Source organism: Lithobates pipiens, unplaced genomic scaffold (genome assembly GCF_037356315.1).
Source record: "Lithobates pipiens isolate NorthernLeopardFrog02 unplaced genomic scaffold, aLitPip1_a1.2 Scaffold_19, whole genome shotgun sequence".
In the NCBI taxonomy this organism is placed as follows: domain Eukaryota; kingdom Metazoa; phylum Chordata; class Amphibia; order Anura; family Ranidae; genus Lithobates; species Lithobates pipiens.
Genome location: NW_027507764.1, coordinates 462,557,982 through 462,578,618, shown reverse-complemented (window position 1 = coordinate 462,578,618; position 20,637 = coordinate 462,557,982). Strand labels below are relative to the sequence as shown.

General features: G+C 42.0%; 1 protein-coding gene across 1 annotated transcript in view; it reads right to left on the bottom strand.

Annotated features, from left to right (window-relative positions):
* The window catches only part of LOC143998086 (NXPE family member 2-like), a 143,685-nt gene that overhangs the window by 63,052 nt on the left and 59,996 nt on the right, over positions 1–20,637 (bottom strand). The window contains exon 2 of the mRNA XM_077493840.1: positions 785–1,476. Coding sequence (XP_077349966.1) covers positions 785–1,476 — 692 coding nt within the window. The remainder of the gene's footprint in view (positions 1–784; positions 1,477–20,637) is intronic.

Sequence of the window (20,637 nt, the reverse complement as noted above, 5' to 3'; positions counted from 1 at the left end):
TACATCACTTCCTCTCCTGTGTTTACATTACAGGAGAGGAAGTGATGTCACCGGGGATTTCCATTCGTCGGGAGCGATCGCGAGGGGGTGGCCATGAATGAATGGCCGTCCCCTCGTCCGGGATCGCTCCCGAACGAAAACCGACCGCCGCAGGCACCGGGCGGGGGCCCGATCGGGCCCCCGACCCGCGGGAGGCAAAGGACGTACATGTATGTGCTTATGCCTGCCCGTGCCATTCTGCCGACGTACATCGGCGTGCGGCGGTCGGCAAGTGGTTAAAGCGACGCAGTGCCGAATTGCAAAAAGTGGTCTGGTCTTTGACCAGCAAAATGGTCCGGGGCTTAAGTGGTTAAGATAACAAAACTAAAATAAATACATATGCATATAGATAAAATAACTTAATTACAATATTTCTCAAGTCCTTACTGACCATGACCACTTTTACTTCATTGTATTACTTTTCTATGAAATTCAGGCATCACTTGCAGTTTCTACATATACATGAATAAACTACTTGTGATACTTTAGCCTCAATTAAGGTGGTCTTCCTGATAATCCCCAAAAAAGCTGAGGGTGGCTTTTACAGAATATTTTATTGTGACAAATAAGATATTCTATTTAGACTGCTATCCAGGGAACTGGCATTCCCTTTCTTTGATCATTTGCAAACTATAAAAACTCGACAGGGGTTCTAATCTTCCCTACACTAATCATAAATTACAAAAAAAAAAAGTTGGCTAAATCACACTTTAATTATCCCATGAAGAGTGCATAATTCACTTACGCATCAAATAAACTTTTCTCAAACTCAGTGCTTAGAGTCTTGTCATGTCTACGCCAGCTCTTCATATCTGTAAGGGATTCACAGTGAAAATTCTGTGGTTTGACACAGTAAAAATATTCTTCATCTCTCTGGTCTTTATATTCACAAAGTTCTTCTGTTTTGTTAAGTTCAAATCCACATTCTGCCTCTTGTACTTCTTGATGTCTTGTAAATTTGCCCAAATGGTCTACATATCCATGCCATTGATTTCGCAACCTCCAAAGAGCTGATGAGGCTTCACTTGGGTGTATGATAAATATAGAAATAGTTATGTTACCTTCCCAAAATAAGGTAAAATGGACATGATAAGTCCCATTTTGAAAATCCTCAATTTTACCAGAAGATCCTGCTCCGAGCTCCGGTGTAAACATTCTTGCCCTCAGATAGTCTCCTCCATATGTCTTCTTGTTTCCATTGTAGTCAAACATTTCAACTTGTGCTATTAAATGGTCTCCAACACAGTAGCTGCTCTTTGGGTTTCTTAGGAAGACTTTGCTGTTTTTAGCACTGGTTGTTTCTTCTTTTATAACAACAGTAGTTTTAGGGAATGTCTGATTTATTTGATTGAAAATGCGGTTTATTTCTAGTTGAAGTTTTGAAGGTTGTGCCACTGTGGTATTTGATAATATGTCAGAGATTTCTTGCTCCCAACACTTTTAAACAAAATAGAAGAAAAATATTACAAACCACAATTCAACAGTATATATGTGTTAAATATATAGTGCGTATAAAGTAAAGTATAGTCTGTACTTTAACTGTTAACCTTTAAATAGGAGAATGGGCAGCACCAGGTTAGCTAACAGCAATCAAAAGATTATTGCCATTGAGGGCTAAGCCTCATTTATTTAATTGCAGCCTTACATAAAATAAGCTAGCAAGAGAATGAAGAGGAAGGTGGTTAATATAGCATGTGCCAGGGTTAACAGCAAAGCTCATAGACAGGGAAAGGAGCTTTCCCTGCTTATATGCAGGCTCTGCCCATGTAAAGTGTTCACTGCACAAGTAAAGAGTGGTTTGTGTGAGCTGTCTGCCACGTTAACGACAGATGGTTTCGATCCAGTAAGTCAGATGCATTCTGGTGGAGCTCTGCAACAGTTTTCTATGTTGAAAACTGTTGTAATCCCTTTGTTAATTAGGCACAGGACCCATGGCAGTTTTTTTTCACTCTAAAACTAGTGCTCATGGTGCAGAAAGATCTGTTTGTGTGCCATTATAATATGAATAATCCTATGTTTTAGACATTGTAACAATGTATGTGACCTTGCATTTAACCTACTGACTGCCAAAACCTATTGTAAACATCATTATAAAAATTGAGGTTGTACCCCTTCTAGGTTAGCCAATTACATTTAGAATATGATATGGCAGTCAAAGGGGTTACGGTTACAAGCTTTCTACTGCAGTAACAACGATGAGTTTATTTTAATTCTTATACTGGCCTCTCCACTAAATGTAGAAGTTATTCCAGCAGCTACTAGGCTAGTGAGTGCTTTCTATATATCACTGTCCTGCCATGGGTTCAACTTCAAGTCCTGTGCCTTGAAAGGCTTGCTCCAACCTCTTTTCATGTGACATTTTTTCAAGATGGCATGTAGGAACATTTGAAAAAATGGAAGCAAAGATAAGAACCTGGAGGCACAACAAGAGCACTATATATATATATATATATATATATATATATATATATATAGATATAGATATAGATATATAGATATATATACACACACACACACATATACATATACATACACATACACACTATTTATCCACATATAACATGCACTGGGTGGGTGCTTGTTATACGCCGATCCCCTGCCGATTGTGAGCCTCTTGGCCGTTCTCATTGGCTTTCGGTCGCCTTTGCCCGTTCCTGGTGGCTTCCGGCCACTCTCGCAGTCCCGCGAAAGCCGCCGAAAGCCAGCAAGAATGGCCGAGAGGTTCACAATCGGTGGGGGATTAGCGTATAACAGGCTGAAGGTGTGGGTAAGTGGGCCCGAATGCGCAGTGTCTGTGTTTGGGGCCATACACCTGCATCCACATGCCTGTTAAATTAGAACTTTTGGTTGTGTTTGTACAGCTTCTGTGCCCCCATAACATAATATAGACTGCCTGCACACAGCAATAGCCAAAAAAAATATGCACTAATTCACACTGTACAGGCCACAGAACAAGCCCCAAGACCTTGTTTACACACAGAACCTTATTCAGCAGGAATTTTGTAAGTTATGTTGTTATGTTTGTGTCCACTAATAAATGGTTTCTAATGGCAGCTCTGCCCGCAGGCTTTGAAGGACAAATGCAGGGGGTTTTAACCACTTAAGCCCCGGACCATTTTGCTAGTCAAAGACCACAGAACTTTTTGTGATTCGGCACTGTGTCGCTTTAACTGACAATTGCGCGGTCCTGCGACGTGACTCTAAACAAAATTGATGTCCTTTTTTCCCCACAGATAGAGCTTTCTTTTGGTGGTATTTGATCACCCCTGCGGTTTTTATTTTTTGCGCTATAAACAAAAAATGAGCGTCAATTTTGAAAAAAAAAATGCATTATTTTTTAGATTTTGCTATAATACATATCCCCAAAAGATATATATAAAAAAAAAAAAAAAAAAACTTTTTTTCCTCAGTTTAGGCCGATACGTATTCTTCTACATATTTTATGGTTAAAAAAATCACAATAAGCATTTATTGATTGGTTTGCGCAAAAGTTATAGCATTTACAAAATAGGGGATAGTTTTATGGCATTTTTATTAATATATATATTTTTTTACTAGTAATGGCGACGATCAGCGATTTTTATTGTGACTGCCACATTATGACAGACACATCGGACATTTTTGACACATTTTTGGGACCATTGTCATTTATACAGCAATCAGTGCTATACAAATGCACTGATTCCTGTGTAAATGACACTGGCAGTGAAAGGGTTAACCACTAGGGGGCAGTGTAGGGGTTAAGTGTGTCCTGGGAAGTGTTGCTAACTGTGGGGGGGGGGGCGTGGCTACGTGTGACACATCACTGATCTCTGCTCCCGATCACAGGACATCGTGTCCACAGGACCCGTGATGCGACTCATGGAGCTTTCCGCGCGCGCGTGCAGGCCGTCTTTTACAGGGCAACTTACAGGTACGTTAGTTTGCCTGTACGTGCCATTCTTCTGCAGTATATCTGTGCAAGGTGATCGGCAAGCAGTTAATTAGGACACTCCCCCTTACTATCAAAGTGGGGGGCACAGAACAGTCATAGCCACATTTAAAAATCAAACATTTATTGTATTGCATTTCACTTTTTTTTTTTTAGGCTTTATTTCTACTACTTTGATCCAGTCAGCAAGTCTGTTGTTTTTCAAAAGAAAAGCTCTCTAGCAGAATGTATTAGTTTAAATGGATGGGGTCCTTCCTTCAATGATCAGCTTTTATTTATTCATGTAAAACCTATATCCCAAATAGAAAAACGTTATTTGCTGTAACCAATTATAAAGTGTGAGCTAGAGGTTGGCTTCCATTTATTAGTGTATTTAAATCTGCTAGTACATTTAACACTCCCCCCCCCTCCAGACGGACATTTATGCTGTCTGCTGTGCCTTCTTTGCTCATTTATCCAGAGTTGGGGCACTCTAATAGAGGAGGTATGTTATTGGCCAGATCACCAGGTGAAAATAGAGGGTAAAAAAATTCAAGGAAAAGAAAACGGATGCAGCCACCATATCTAATGATTAGTAAGCTGCAATATATACATTTCTTTTGGTTTTGGGTTTAATACCACTTTAATCTAGGTTCACATATATGCCATTGCGATTGATGTGTTTTTCAGGCACATTTTGTGGTTGATGTGTTTTTGCATGCAGTTTTCATGCATTTTGCGTTTTGTTTTTACTTTTTCCCTTTAAAAACACTGACAGCTGAATGTAAAAAAAATAAATAAAAAATTGCCAGCAAAAATGTTTGTGAATAAAATGGAATGAGGTCAGACAGACAGTAGATGTAGATTGTAGAATGTAGATCTATTGTGGGACCGCTGGACCCCCAAAAAAAAGAAAAGAAAAAAAAAGCTTGTCGAAGGCTTACTGATAACTGCCCACTACCCCATCTGACAATGCCTAAATAGGGTGGTAATGTCACAAGGGGGCGGGCCATCTGGTGATGCTACCAGGTTGCCCGTCCCTTACCCATTTAAGAACTGTCAGAAAGAGGAGTGGGCAATTGGCAGTTAGCCTTCGTTGAGTGCGGAGCTTTTTTAAAAAAATTATTTATTTGGGTTCAGCAGTGCGGCGGGCAGCGTGATTGACATTGGATTTATATTCAGATTCACATGGGGCAGCATCTGGCGGAGCCCCCCCACCCCAAAGCACCCCCCCATGTTGAGGGCATGTGGTCTGGTATGGTTCAGGAGGAGAGGGGTGCTCGCTTGTTCCCTTCCTTACCTGACCTGCCCTGCCAGGCAGCATGCTCGGATAAGGGACTGGCATGGATTGGGGGGGGGGGCCTCACACCATTTTGTTTTATTTTAGCATGGGGTCCCCTCAAAATCCATACCAGACCTGAAGGGGGGACCCCACGCCATTGCAAAATGCATTTACGTATCAAAAATGGAACACTTGCGTCTTCTGGTGTGACTCCATGGAAGTCTATTATACGCAAAATGCAATCTGCTGTGGGGAAAAAAGTCCCTTTCCAAAAACACACAGACTGAAAAATGCATAGATGTGAACGTGTACCATAGGAAACCATGGTAATTTAACTGTAGTGCGTTTCTGCAAAACAGAAAACTCACAAAAATGTGCATAGGTGTGAACGTAGGGTTGAATATGTTGTAGGGAAAGCATAAGGAAAGCTGACAAACTGCAAAGGTGAGAGATTAAGATCAGGTAGGAAACTATACTATATTCCTGATTGCTAGATTTTTCATTTATTTTATGGTTAATGTCAGCGGTCACCTTTTTTGCTGCAATGTTTCCCTTAAAGGCATAGGCACGCACAGCCTATTTAATTATGGCGTGCACCCAAAAGCTCAAGAACACATACGTGTGTATATGTATGTAGGTATGTGTATATAACGCCTGCCTTTACACACACACACACATGAACTTTAAGGACATCCCAGTCTTAGTCCGTAGAGTTCAATATTCAGTTGGCCCACCCTTTGCAGCTATAATAGCTTCAACTCTTCTGGGAAGGCCATCCACAAGGTTTAGAAAGGTGTCTATGGAATGTTTGACCATTCTTCCAGAAGGGCATTTTTGAGGTCAGGCACTGATGTTGGATGAGAAGGCCTGGCTCACAGTCTCCACTTAAATTCATCCCAAAGGTGTCCGTCAAGTTCCTCCACCCCAAAATCCATGTCTATATGAACCTTACTTTGTGCACTGGTCCAAACAATTTGGTGGAGGAGGGATTATGGTGTGGGGTTGTTTTTCAGAGGTTGGGCTTGGCCCTTTAGTTCCAGGGAAGGGAAAGCATACCAAGACATTTTGGACAATTTCATACTCCCAACTTTGTGGGAACAGTTTGGGAATGGCCCCTTCCTGTTCCAACATGACTGTGCACCAGTGCACAAAGCAAGGTCCATAAAGACATGGACTTAGCAGAGGTGGTGGGAAATTAACTTCAAGTGCAATTATTCACATTATAACCATAACTAAAACATATACAATTAGGTGTAACTCTAAAAAAGAAAAATTCCAAAGTGCTATAATGGTGTGAACCTCCCAACTAAAAAGTTGTTGCACTGATAAGCAGCACTGGCACTGATAGGCAGCACTGGTTGGCACTGATAAGCAGCACTGGCACTGATAAGCAGCATTGGTTGGCACTGATAAGCAGCACTGGCACTGATAGGCAGCATTAGTTGGCACTGATTGGCAGAATTGGGTGGCACAGATAGGGGAGAGGGGGAGTTTCACATTCAGGAGATCATGAGAATTGCTGGAGCTGTTCAGTGTATGAAACTGTCATATAATAACGCTGCATGCAGGGAGAGAGACAGCTGTTAAAAGTCAGCAGTGATGTAGGTGGTGGGCGGGATTGAACAGTTGCCAAACACCAGCCAATAGGATGGGTCTGGGTGGGCTGCAATATTTATCTTGCTCCGCCCCCTCTCTGAAGCAGCCAAATCATTGACTGGTGTTGGCGCTTGGTACCGCCCTCCTCTGACATCGGCTGACTTGTGCTGACTTACAACTCAGCTGCGATGTTGGGGTGGGCGGGACTAAGCACTATAAACAACAGCCAATGTTTGAGCTGCTTCAAAGAGGGGGCGGGGCCACATAAATGTAGCGGCCTGCCCAGACTCCATCCCATTGGCTGGTGTTTGATGGCCGTTTGGTCCCGCCCACCCCCAACATTATGACAGCTGGTGTCTCTCCCTGCATGATATGTCATTATCTGACAGTTTCATACACTGAACAGCTCTGGTAATTCTCACGATCTGCTGCCTGTGAAATTGGCCACACACTCTCTTGGATGCAGCATTTTGGGGCAAATCTCTGGAGACAGCACGGGGTGATTAGGGTACACCCGGCACACCCTGTGCGCACGCCTATGCTTAAAAGGAGAAGTACAGCTAAAGCTTGTTTGTACTTCTCCTGTGGATCACAGAAGTATAATTTGTTTTGCACTCCAGTGACCCATTCTCAGCAGAGAGCGGCATTGGGAGGCAGATTCAGCCGATGCTGCATCCTCCTAGGTTAGTCGGATGTGTGTGTGTGTATAATATATATGATTTTCATTTATTTTGGGGGTATGCACACACCACATACACGTGTGTGTGTATATATATATATATATATATATATATATATATATATATATATATATATATATATATACATACACACATACATACACACACACACACACACACACACACAAATAGCTTTATTTTTTTTCTGCATGGCTTAAGCTTGAAAAAGTGAGGTTTGTTTTAGAGGCAGTATTTTGAAGCTTTTATTACCATTGTGTTTTTTTTATATGTTGATTTTCACGTGTCTTCCTCCTTCCGCACTGCCCGTTCCCGGCTCCGCCCCCTTCATTTAAATGGCCGCTCCCCTTCCTTCGGCCCCGCCTCTCCCTTCTAAATCCCACCCCTTCGTGTGTCACTAGACACACGGTCATGCCCGGCCCTCCTCTATCCTTCCCTGTGGTCCGTCCCGCTCCGGTCCTCTCTGTCTGGGGTGCTCAAAGAACAACAATCACTCGTTACTGTCCACATGCTCCTGGAACTACCTGTTGTTTGAGGCAGGCTGCTGCTTTGTTAGGGTCCTTTCACATGGGCTGTCTGATTAGGTCTGCCTGTCAGTTTTTCAGGAAAACATGATCGGACCCTCCATTCACCGCTATAGAGGAGCGGATGACATGTCACCGGCCGCTATCCGGTTCGATCCTGTCTGCCCAATCCATTCGTCTAGAGGATCGGATCGGATAAGTTTGGGTGAAAATGGGTCGCTGATTTCCCCATAGGAGAGAGCAGAACTCTGACCGTCTCCACTCTGCACAGTGAGCAAAGACGGACCTGTCATCCTCCTGCTCAGCTGAGCGATCTCCCGCTGAGCAAAGAGGAGTCCGCTGAGCAAAAACCACCTGTGCAAGAATTGTGTGCATCTAAATGACCTCACATTTACAGCACCAAATCCCCATAGATAAAATAAGATCTACAGCAGTCATGTCTTATTAAAACTGTCCTGTTGCTGGCCAATTTTACACTGCTGTATCCTCTGCGGTATCTTAATTCTTGTGGTAAAGCCCTAGCTTTGTGCTCTGTTTCTTGCATATCGTGGTCCTCACTTTTGTGTCTGCTAAAAACTACCTGAAAAAAAAAAACTAAAAACTAAAACTAAAATTAATTAGTTCAGGGTATAGCTGCTGTGTGTATGCCAAGCTAATAGCAGAAAAAAATGCCAAATATGTGATACAGTGTATGCTGTTAATGAGACTGCCTGTAAAAATCATACTGTCTTGTAACACGTACTTCAAAGTACAACTTTAAAGTATCTCCCAAGCATGATTGGGAAATACATCACCAATCTTGTCTCCAAATATCACCAAAATTGTCCCCTGCACTCTTCTCAAGACCTCCTACTCAAGCTCTCTTGTCTCTCCTCCCATGCTTGTCTGCAGGATTTCTCCAGAGCCTCTCCCATCCTCTGGAACTCGCTACCTCCACTGGTCCGGCTATCCCCTACTCTTGCTACCTTCAAGCGATCCCTGAAAACGCATCTCTTCAGGGAAGCCTATCATATCTCCAACTAATCTCCCATCACTTCCATCAGCTCATTCCCCATAGTTTAACCTTTTGTACCACCTGCCCCACCCTATTAGATTGTAAGCTCTTCTGAGTAATCCTCTTGTATTTTATTTTATTGTAACTGTATTGTCTCCATTTATATTGTAAAGCGCTGTGTAAATTGTTGGCACTATATAAATCCTGAATAATAATAAAAATAAAAAAAATGATTGTTAGCAGATTCATGCATTTTCAATGTTGCCCTTAACGCTGCAAGAAAAGACCTACTCCCCTCTGTATGGATTTTGTTTTGTATGTTTTTGCATTGGTACATGTCCCCCATGGCAGTGCCCAGATTTCCATGTCTTTTTTAACTGTATTTTGCCTATTAGCCATAAAAATTACCACAATTTAACATGATTACCCTCCTCCATAGACGTCAGTGGCATTCACCTCTAAGTTCAGGTTAATTCAATTTCAACATTCACCTCAGCAAATGGAACCAGGCAGGGGTCAAGTCCTGGGGAAAAAAGTGTGGGAACTCCCACCCAAGATCCACTCCCCCACCAAAAAAAAAATAAAAAATCATATGCACGAACACTTCAAACGTGGTATTTTTCATCCAATTTTCGTATTGCGTGTATGAAGCTTAACTGTTAGTACATAAAAAAAACAACAATCCTCAATAAACATAAATACAGTAATTCTCTGAATAATCAGCATTCATCCAAGTGTGCCTCCATGCAAATGTGAACATCATGTTCTGATCCTTATTGGGGAATGTTATTTTGTATATAGAGTGTTTATGTGGTGAGTTTACACTTTTCATTGAACAGAGTTTGGATAACACAGGGTTAAACAGAAAGGTCATAAATAAACTGCACATTATCTGGACAGAATGTTTGGGGAGATAGTGATGTGTTCCTGCTTAGGAGATGTATGTTAGCTTGGGGGGCTGCAAACTCTGGAGGGCTCCAACACACACTTGTTGCTATTCCAACCCTTCACATATTTCCACATAAACTTCCCTCCTGCCAAGTATTGTGTTCAGCTTACCACCCCAAACTGGTGTTCCTTCCTCAGCTCACCTCTCTCCCTGCATGTCCTGTGAGCAGAATAGCTGTGCTCCTCCTCTGGGTTCTCTCATCATATGGCACTGAAGATGGGGGGGGGGGGATTCAGTGGGACACACAGAGCAAGTATGCAAGAGACTGGGGGGGGGGACAGAAAATCAGGAGGGGCCCGCAGGGAGGAGCGCATCACTAGAGGTCTGGCTAAATACAATCTCTTAGCAGCAGGGACCTTATCTACCCATCAGCCATCTGTGATTGACAGGTAGATCAAAGAGGAAGCTGTCATGGGGCCCCCTACTGGCAATGCCTGAATGGTCAGTCCAGCCCTGGTGTGTGGCACTTACTATTGCGAGCTGTGTCAGCGGCTGCTGGTGTAGCACCTGCACACAGCTCGCATACTTCAAAGTCTTGCAGGACGCGGCTGCTAACGAACTGAGTTCCTGTTGTGCAAAATGTACAGGAACTCCGTTCCCATGCGTTCCCGCAGGACTTGAGCCCAGGAACCCGGGCAGATTTGCTCATTATTCGCCCTCATCTAAATTCCCAATTTCTAGACATCATAAGAACAAAAAGCAGACTCTCTGTTCTTGTCATAATCACTGATTCAAAGACAAAGAAAACCTCCAGAAAATTCCAAATACAGCAGGTAAACATTTTGTCCGGATGGTATAATGTTTGCCTTGTTAATGCAAGTCAGTATGAAAGCTGCAGCATTGTGTTCTTCACTATCGTAGACTACAGTGAAATATGGTCATATGTAAATGTGCAGGTAAATTCTAAATGAACCTAAAACATCCAGAATATAGTACATTTATAAGCAACTTTATGCTGAGCATAAAAAAAAAAAAAAAAAAAAGAGGGGAAAAGGGGAATACCAAGCTTATAACGAGACAAAGATCATTACCGGTAATTAACCTTTTGAAAAGTTATTCGACAAAAGTATTACTAAATTATTAATGTTACCTTCAGTTTTCGGAAGTAAATCGTGCTTGATAGGAAACAAAACATACCAATCACAATTAGAAGGCATTTAAACGTTGGTAGGAAATTCATTCTACCTACAGGAGACAAAACAGAGATAAATATGTTTGTTCAGAAATTCTATATATGTATTTTTACATCAAACCAGTAAAGACACAGAGAGCACTTACTATGTTGCTGGTTTCAGCATTTCATGCGTTCAATGTGAAGTGATAGTTGCCAAGCAAACTTTCTAGCTCTATTTATAATAGGTTGAACTGTGAACAATGGTGTTTTACTCTTCTTTATCATTTACATAGGTAATTGAGTGCTAATGGTGTATACTGCGGTCAGGGCATGCAGACAACACCCACAAACTCCTGCAGATTGCTAACAGCTCAATTACAGAAGAGCAAGAACGCAAAATCGGCCAATAACGAACGGTGTATACTGTGTTGAAAGTACACAGAGAACACCCACTAACTCCTACAGACGCCAACACACTACACAAGGCCGCCGCGCTGGTGGCCTTATATAGTGTGGGGCGTGTACTACACAGCCTGAGCTATGATTGGTCACAAGCATCCTGCCTGTGGCCAATCATGGCTCTCCTCGCTGCTGGCGCCGTGATTGGCCAAGCATGCGGGGTCACAGTGCATGCTTGGCCAATCATGAGCCAGCAATGCACTGAGATGGCGCAGTGCATTGTGGGCCGTGAGCGACACACGCATTTGGCGCGAACGGCCCATAACGTTCGGTATTTGCCGAACGTGCAAACAGCCGATGTTCGAGTCGAACGTATGTTCGACTCGAACACGAAGCTCATCCCTACTGCTCACCCTAACGTCGAAAAGGCAGTTAATGCTATTTTACTACTAATCCACTAATCTTTACTGTTGCACTACCTTGTCTCTTTTCTGCCAAGTCGTAGGCTTTAATTAGATCTGTTTAGTACACTCCCTCAATTAATAATCTGTAAAATTGGGGTATCTGGCGCTACCTGATATTGGAAAAATGGACCCCGGTATTTCTAACGATCCAAGTGTCCCATCAATTTAGTAAATTTGTTGTAGTCCAGTGACCTTTCCTCTGGTATCTGTATCAATTTTGGGTATTATAATTACCGTATCCCTAAAGTATAAAGACAGTAAATTGTGATAGAAGGATATAGATGCTCATAAAAAGTGCTTTGTGCAAAAATAAGTGCAAGATAATAATATAATACTCAATGCGATTTATATTTAAAATCGCATAAGTACTATTATGTGTTGAATTTTCTCCAAATCACTATTAAACTACATACGGTAAATTTATCAGGTTGTAAAGTGCAAATATGTGAGAAATAAATAAATATCAATTGTAACTGTAAAATATGTAAACATATACTCTAATCCTCATGTATAATTGTGCAATATTGTATATTGTGCAATGCCACAAGGTGAAACAGGAAGATCAAACCCTATATAAATATATGTACGTGAAATATATGTCAAAAATTTCTATATATCGTAGACAGAAAATATGTAAAAAATCACTCAATGAAAAAATCTGAAAAAGATGTCAAAAAAATAATATAAAAATAAAATATAAAAATTAAGAATAAAAAGTTAAAGCAAAATAATTAATTAAAGGAAAAAAAAATCTTTAATGTCCACAAGTGAAAAAGATTCCTCAGTTGTGCAAATCCAGCAAAGAGGTGTACTCATAAGGTGACTTTAGTGCTTAGTATATATCCTTCAGGTGATTTGCGTGCTCCCCCACAAGGTTCCCCACTCACCAGAAAAATACACCCCTACAGGGGTACTATGCCTTTAAATCAGTCTCATGCAGTTCCAGCTCTCAGGCCCATATAGGATATGGTTCTTCGTATCCAGAAAAAATCCAGTTTATTCCTCATAGGAAAAAGATATAGCCTCCATAGTGTAGTATATACGTAATTAGGTGAGAGCACTAGTTATTTACTTTAGCAGAAAAAATCCTCCCCTAGGAAGGAAAATTCTCTCCTGTAAGAGTTAATATGGGAAAAGGTGTCACCACTGACGCTTTCTCACCAATCCTTGTTTCCCTAATAACCCCAAATTTTCAAAATCCAATTGCCAATGGGAAAGAAAGTGAGGTAAAATCTTCTGAACAGGGGCATAGACAACAAAACAAATGTTACAGGGGTGATAACCCTATGTTATCTAAAAAGCTCAAAACATTTTTTTTTAGGCTGGAGCTACACCTACAAAATGTACCTGTTCCAAATTACAAACAGATTAAACTTAAAGTGGGATTCCGCTCTTTTTTTATTTTTTTCTTACCTGTCTCACTGGTGGGTGAGTGCTAGCTTCGATTGGCATCCACGTCCGGCGTTTATTTGACCCCCGGCGCGACAAATCTTTTCTTCAGGATGACTTATAAAAACCTACTCTGGCATTTTCCATTTTAACTGTGGGCGTCTGAAGCCCACAGGCATTTACTTCCTGGTATATGATGACGTCTGGCTCCCAGCATGCTCCGCTCCATCTTGCACATGCTCAGTGAGAGCAGTGACAAGGAAAGAAAAACTCCAGGAAGTTCCCGCCCCGTTGTCAAGGCAACGAAAACCACACAGCACAGAGAACAAAGAATGAATGAAAACGAACCCACAGAAGCAATCACTTGTTTGCTTGCTACCTCGTGTGTAATGGCAGATACAGCTGCCTGCCCACTTTAAAAATGGCAAATTCGTACACGCCCTCGTCACGTGACCGGCGTCCGAACGAAATCTCGCGAGATTTCGCAATTTCAATGTCCCCCATGGATTCTTGGGAAATTTCCCAGGGACCATTGCGAGGATGATAGCCACCCCTACTCCCACGGGAGGAGAACCCGGAAGTCAGCTGAAACATCAGAAATAAAAGGTAAGTAAATAATATTTTTTTTTTTCAGGGTTCGTTTAGGTAAGTATGCTAACTGTTGATTTTAATAACATGAACTTTCATTTTTAGGTACCAAACCACTTTAAGAACAAACCTACAGTCCCTGTCTTCTTTGGACTGCCTGTACACTGCTGTTCAGAGTATATAGGGCCTGGGAGCCCCACAACTGCCGCCGGGAGGCATGCGATGCGAGCCCCACAACTTTTCTCTCTTTTAAGGTTCCCCTTAATATCCATACAAGACCCAAAGGGCCTGGTAATGGGCTGGGGGGGAGGGGTACCCAAGCTGTTTTTCTTAATAATTTTTATCCATATTGCTGGGACCCAACATTACATTACAACCGCAAGCAGTATTAAATTACTTTTATTCCTTTAGAAATGTAATTTTGTGCAGGGACTAAACACGGGAAACATGAGCCACTTTAGATACATACTATAGTCACACACCCCCCCCCCCCCCGTACGATATTTAAAGGAATATTTCAAATTTTTTCACTTTAAGCATTATTAAAATCACTGCTCCCGGAAAAATGTCTGTTTTTTTGTCCGTGATTTTTGCATCGATACATGTCCCCTGCCCACTATAATCCAGTGCACTAGATAAAGATTGCCTGTTTGACATCAACTAAATCTCACTATATCTGTAATTAGCATTAGGTTAATGGAGATGGAAAATTACTATACCTTTGAAATTGAAATAATAGGTAAACAAAGAAATTTAAAGCGGGGTTCTACCCTAAAGTTGAACCTCCACTGATCGGATCCCTCCCCCCCTCCGGTGTCACAATTGGCACCTTTCAGGGGGGAGGGGGGTGGAGATACCTGTCAAAGACAGGTATTTACACCCACTTCCGGGCATAGACTCACGTGGGAGTCTACGCCATTTCCTGCCCTGCCGCGCTGTCTGCTGGGACACACACGGGTCTCAGAGACAGCGCGGAGAATTCCTATTGCGCTGCGCGACTCGCGCATGTGCAGTAGGGAACCGGGAAGTGAAGCCGATTCGCTTCACTTCCTGATTCCCTCACCTAGAATGGTGGCGGCAGCAGCCGAGGGCCGAGCGATCGATCGGCCTTGGCTGCCGGCATCGCTGGAACCCGGGACAGGTGAGTGTCCATTTATTAAAAGTCAGCAGCTGTAGTATTTATAGCTGCTGGCTTTTAATATTTTTTTTTTGGTGGAATCCCTCTTTAACACCATAATATTAACATTCCAAGAGGGATAAGTGAAACATTTGCACTTTGATATTCTGTATTTACATTTTTTTTACGGTTGCAGCAGTAAGAGAATATTCATTGCACTGCCAGACCTTTTCTGGAACATGTGTTTACAAGTTTAAATTAGTATTTTTTGAGAATATATATATTGCCATATTATTCTCCAGGGTATCTGCTGAAAAAAAAAAAAAAAAAAATATATATATATATATATATATATATATATATATATATATATATATATATATATATATATATTTTTTTTTTTTTTTTTTTTCAGCAGATACCCTGGAGAATAATATGGCAATCATTGCATTGTCACATCGTATTTGCGCAGAAGTCTTTCAAACTCAATTAATTTGGTAAAAAAAAAAAAAAAAAAAAAACTTTAAATGAATTAAAAAACTAAAGTTAGCAAATTTTATTGTATAATGTGAAAGATGATCTTACGCCGATTAAATACCCAACACGTCAAGCTTTAAATTTACGCACACTTGTGAAATTGGCGACAAATGTCAGGACCTAAAAATCTGTGTGGTTTTAACACTGTTTACATATGCGGGCTTGACTTTCATATGCGTTCATTTCTGTGCGTAAGTACGGATGGATGGGGCTCTTTACATTTTTTTTCTTATTTATTTTTTATTTTTACACTGTCCCTTTATTTAATTTTTATCACTTTTATTCTTATTACAAGGAATGTAAACATCCATTGTGATAGAAATAAGCATGACAGGTCCTCTTTATTGAGAGATATGGGGTCAAAAAGACCCAGATCTCTCATTTACCTTGAAAAACAAAAGCAAAAAAAAAAAAAAAAAAAAGAAGTTTTACACTTTTACTTTAACCACTTTCAGACCGGACCATTTTGCTGGTCAATGACCAGAGGTCTTTTTACAATTTGGCACTGCGCTGCTTTAACTGGTAATTGCGCGGTCATGCAATGTTATACCCAAACAAAATTTGCGTCCTTTTTTTCCCACAAATAGAGCTTTCTTTTAAAGGTATTTGACTGACTCTGTGATTTTTATTTTTTGCGATATAAACGTAAAAAGACCGCAAATTTTGAAAAAAAATGATATTTTCTACTTTTTGTTATTAGAAAAATCCAATAAACTCAATTTTAGTCATACATTTAGGCCAAAATGTATTCAGCCACATGTCTTTGGTAAAAAAAAGTCAATAACTGTATATTTATTGGTTTGCGCAAAAGTTTTCACATCTACAAACTAAGGTACGTTTTCTGGAATTTACGCAGCTTTTAGTTTATGACTGCCTATCTCATTTCTTGAGGTGCTAAAATGGCAGGGCAGTACAAAACACCCCCAAATGACCCCATTTTGGAAAGTAGATACCCTAAGGAAATTGATAAGAGGCATGTTGAGCCCATTGAATATTTAATTTTTTTACCTCAAGCGCTTGAATAATGACAAAAAAATTTTTTTTTATATTTTTTTTTTTTTTACACAAAGTTGTCACTAAATGATATATTGCTCACACATGCCATGGTTATATGTGGAATTGTACCCCAAAATACATTCTGCTGCTTCTCCTGAAGATGGGGATACCACATGTGGTCGACTTTTTGGAAGCCTAGCCGCGTACGGGGCCCTGAAAGCCAAGCACCGCCTTCAGGATTTCTAAGGGCATACATTTGTAATTTCACTCCTCACTACCTATCACAGTTTTGAAGGCCATAAAATGCCAATATGGCACAAAACCCCCACAAATTACCCCATTTTAGAAAGTAGACACCCCAAGCTATTTGCTGAGAGGCATGTTGAGTCCATGGAATATTTTATATTTGGCACAAGTTGCGGGAAAATTACAAACTTTTATTTTTTTTTCACAAAGTTGTCACTAAATGATATATTGCTCACACATGCTATGGGCATATGTGAAATGACACCCCAAAATAAGTTCTGCTGCTTCTCCTGAGTACGGGGATACCACATATGTGGGACTTTTTGGGAGCCTAGCCGCGTACGGGGCCCCGAAAACCAAGCACCGCCTTCAGGCTTTCTAAGGGCGTAAATTTTTGACTTCACTCCTCACTACCTATTACAGTTTTGAAGGCCATAAAATGCCAAGATGGCACAAAACCCCCACAAATGACCCCATTTTAGAAATTAGACACCCCAAGCTATTTGCTGAGAGGCATGTTGAGTCCATGGAATATTTTATATTTTGCCACAAGTTGCGGGAAAATTACAAACTTTTTTTTTTAATTAATTTTTTTCACAAAGTTGTCACTAAATGATATATTGCTCACGCATGCCATGGGCATATGTGAAATTCTGCTGCTTCTCCTGAGTACGGGGATACCACATATGTGGGACTTTTTGGGAGTCTAACCGCGTACGGGGCCCCGAAAACCAAGCACCGCCTTCAGGCTTTCTAAGGGCGTTACAGTTTTGAAGGCCATAAAATGCCAAGATGGCACAAACCCCCCCAAATGACCCCATTTTGGAAAGTAGACACCCCTAAATTTAGGGGTACACTAGTGAGACTAGGTAATAGATGACGGGTGCCCTGAAACTATAAAAAAATAACTAACCAACCAGTGTCACCTGTAACAGTTATATGGTGATCACTGGTGAAAGGGTTAACTAGGGGGCAATCAGGGGGCTTTATGCGGTAGTATATGGGGGTCCCTGGCGCTATAAAAAGCTGCGGCGAACCTAAATACCTACCTGCCTAACTAGCGTCACCTGTGACACTAATACAGCGATCAGAAAAACAATCACTTATTAGGCTGGGTTCACACTGGAGCGATGCGGGAACGCCACGAATCCGCGGCGGGTTCCCGCATCGCATGCCTCCCGGCGGCAGTTCACACTGCCCTATGCGAACTGCTGGGAGTGTCAGTGAAATGTTAATGACACCCCCAGATCAGTTCGCATATCGCAGTGCGAGCTGCAAACTCGGATCGCATGGTGTGAACACCCATGCGATCCGATTCTGCTGCGGACCAAAAAAAGGGTCCCGTGCGAATTTGCGGCGGGTGCGGCGCGAATTCAGCCATACTATCTGTATGGCTGAACTTGAATCGCACAGAGATCGGATGTGATTTGCACTGCAGTGCGAATCACATCCGTTCTCATAAACCGCTGCAATGTGAACCCAGCCTTAGTGACACTAGCGACGGGGGGTGATCACGGGGTTAAACCTTTATTGGGGGGGTTAGGGGGGTACATTAGAACTAAAGGGGGCTAACCCTAACTGCCCTAACAGTTATTACAGTCACAAATCACACCAATGCAAAAAAAAAAAAATGCAATTGGTGTCACTGTGACTGGGGGGGGCAGGGGTAATTGGGGGGGGTGTGAGTGTGCCTGGCATGTTCTACTGTGTAGTGTCGTATTGGTGCAACTCACCGATCCTCTCTCTCTGCCGGAACGAAAAATACCGACACGGAGGAGAGATTACATCACTTCCTCTGCCTGTGTTTACATTACAGGAGAGGAAGTGATGCAATGCTTCACTTCCATTCGTCAGGAGCAATCGCGAGGGGTTGGCCATGAATGAATGGTGGCCCCCTCATCCCGGATCGCTCCTGCACGGATACCGACCTCCGCTGGCACCGGGGGGGGGCCCTATTGGGCCCCCCACCCGCGGGAAGGCAGGGACGTACAGGTACGCCCATATGCCTGCCCGTGCCATTCTGTCGACGTATATCGTCGTGCGGCGGTCGGCAAGTGGTTAAAAACAACAAAACATATTTTTAAGTCCAAAAGCTGGAAGTGATGCCGGAGGTTGCTCCGATCCTCCAAGGGAGGGAGGCACCTCTTCCGCCACCTCTAAAAGTGATCCCGTGGTGAATCCGCCACCAGGATCACTTTATGCTGCCATAACCCCAAGAATTAAATGTCAAATTAACCACTTACTTACTGGGCACTTAAACACCCTTCCTGCCCAGACCAATTTTCAGCTTTCGGTGCTCTCACATTTTGAATGACAATTACTCAGTCATGCAACACTGTACTCAAATGAATTTTTTGTCCTTTTTTTCCCCACAAATAGAGCTTTCTTTTGGTGGTATTTGATCACCTCTGGGGTTTTTATTTTTTGCGCTATAAATGAAAAAAAGACCGAAAATTTTGAAAAAAAAACGCATATTTCTTTGTTTCTGCGACAGAATTATGCAAATTATTAATTTTTCTTCATAAATTTTGGCCACAATTTATGCTGCTACATATCTTTGGTAAAAATAACCCAAATTAGTGGATATTATTTGGTCTTTGTGAAAGTTAGAGAGTCTACAAGCTGTGGTGCGAATCACACAAAATTGATCACATCTGATGTACTGGTGGCCTATCTCGCTTCTTGTGACCCGAACAAGCCAGGAAAGTACAAATACCCCCCAAATGACCCCTTTTTGGAAAATAGACATTCCAAGGTATTTAGTAAGAGGCATGGTGAGCTTTTTGATGTCATTTTTTTCCCACAATTCTTTGAAAAATTAAGATTTTTCCTTTTTTTTTATTTTTCTCCACAAAATTGTCCTTGTAATAGGTTATTTCTCTCACATGGCATGTGTATACCACAAATGACACCCCCAAAAAAATTCTGCTACTCCTCCTGAGTATTACAATACCACATGTGTGGGACTTTTTCACAGCCTGGCCACATAGAGAGGCCCAACATGCAGGGAGCGCCATCATGTGTTCTAGGAACATTAATTACACATCTAACTTGTTGACTACTTATTACACTTTTGAAGCACCAGGACAATGACACGTGGCACTGATGACAGATGGCACTAATACGTGGCACTGATGACACGTGGCACTAATACGTGGCACTGATGAGAGATGGCACTAATACGTGGCACTAATACGTGCCACTGATGACAGATGGCACTAATATGTGGCACCGATGATGTGTGACACTGATGACAGATGGCACTGATAAGTGGCATTGATGACACGTAACACTTACAACAGATGGCACGTGACACTGACAGGTGGCACTGATGACAAATGGCACTGATACATGGCATTGATGACAGATGGCACTATGTGGCACTGATGATACGTGGCACTGATGACAGATGGCACTTATACGTGGCACTGATGACATGATTTTTTTTTACGCTGATGTCGCTGCAGCCATTCATCTCTCCCCTCTCACACTCTGTGTGAGGAGGGAGAGCGGCGCTGAGAGATGATCTCATATGTTTACATATGAGATCATCTCCCATTGGACACGCCGATCGCGCTGTAAACGGCCGCTGTGATTGGCCGTTTACAGCGATCTGTGTTTGCCTGTCCCCGGGGGACATGGCAAACACAGAACTTCCCCGATGCACACCCGCAGCGGCGCGCATTGCGGAAGTAAACATTAGGACGTCCAGGGACGGCCACCCGGACGAAAGCGCCTGCTCTACGGCCTTCATTCGGCTATAGGGCGGGCGCGAGGTGGTTAATGATGTATATA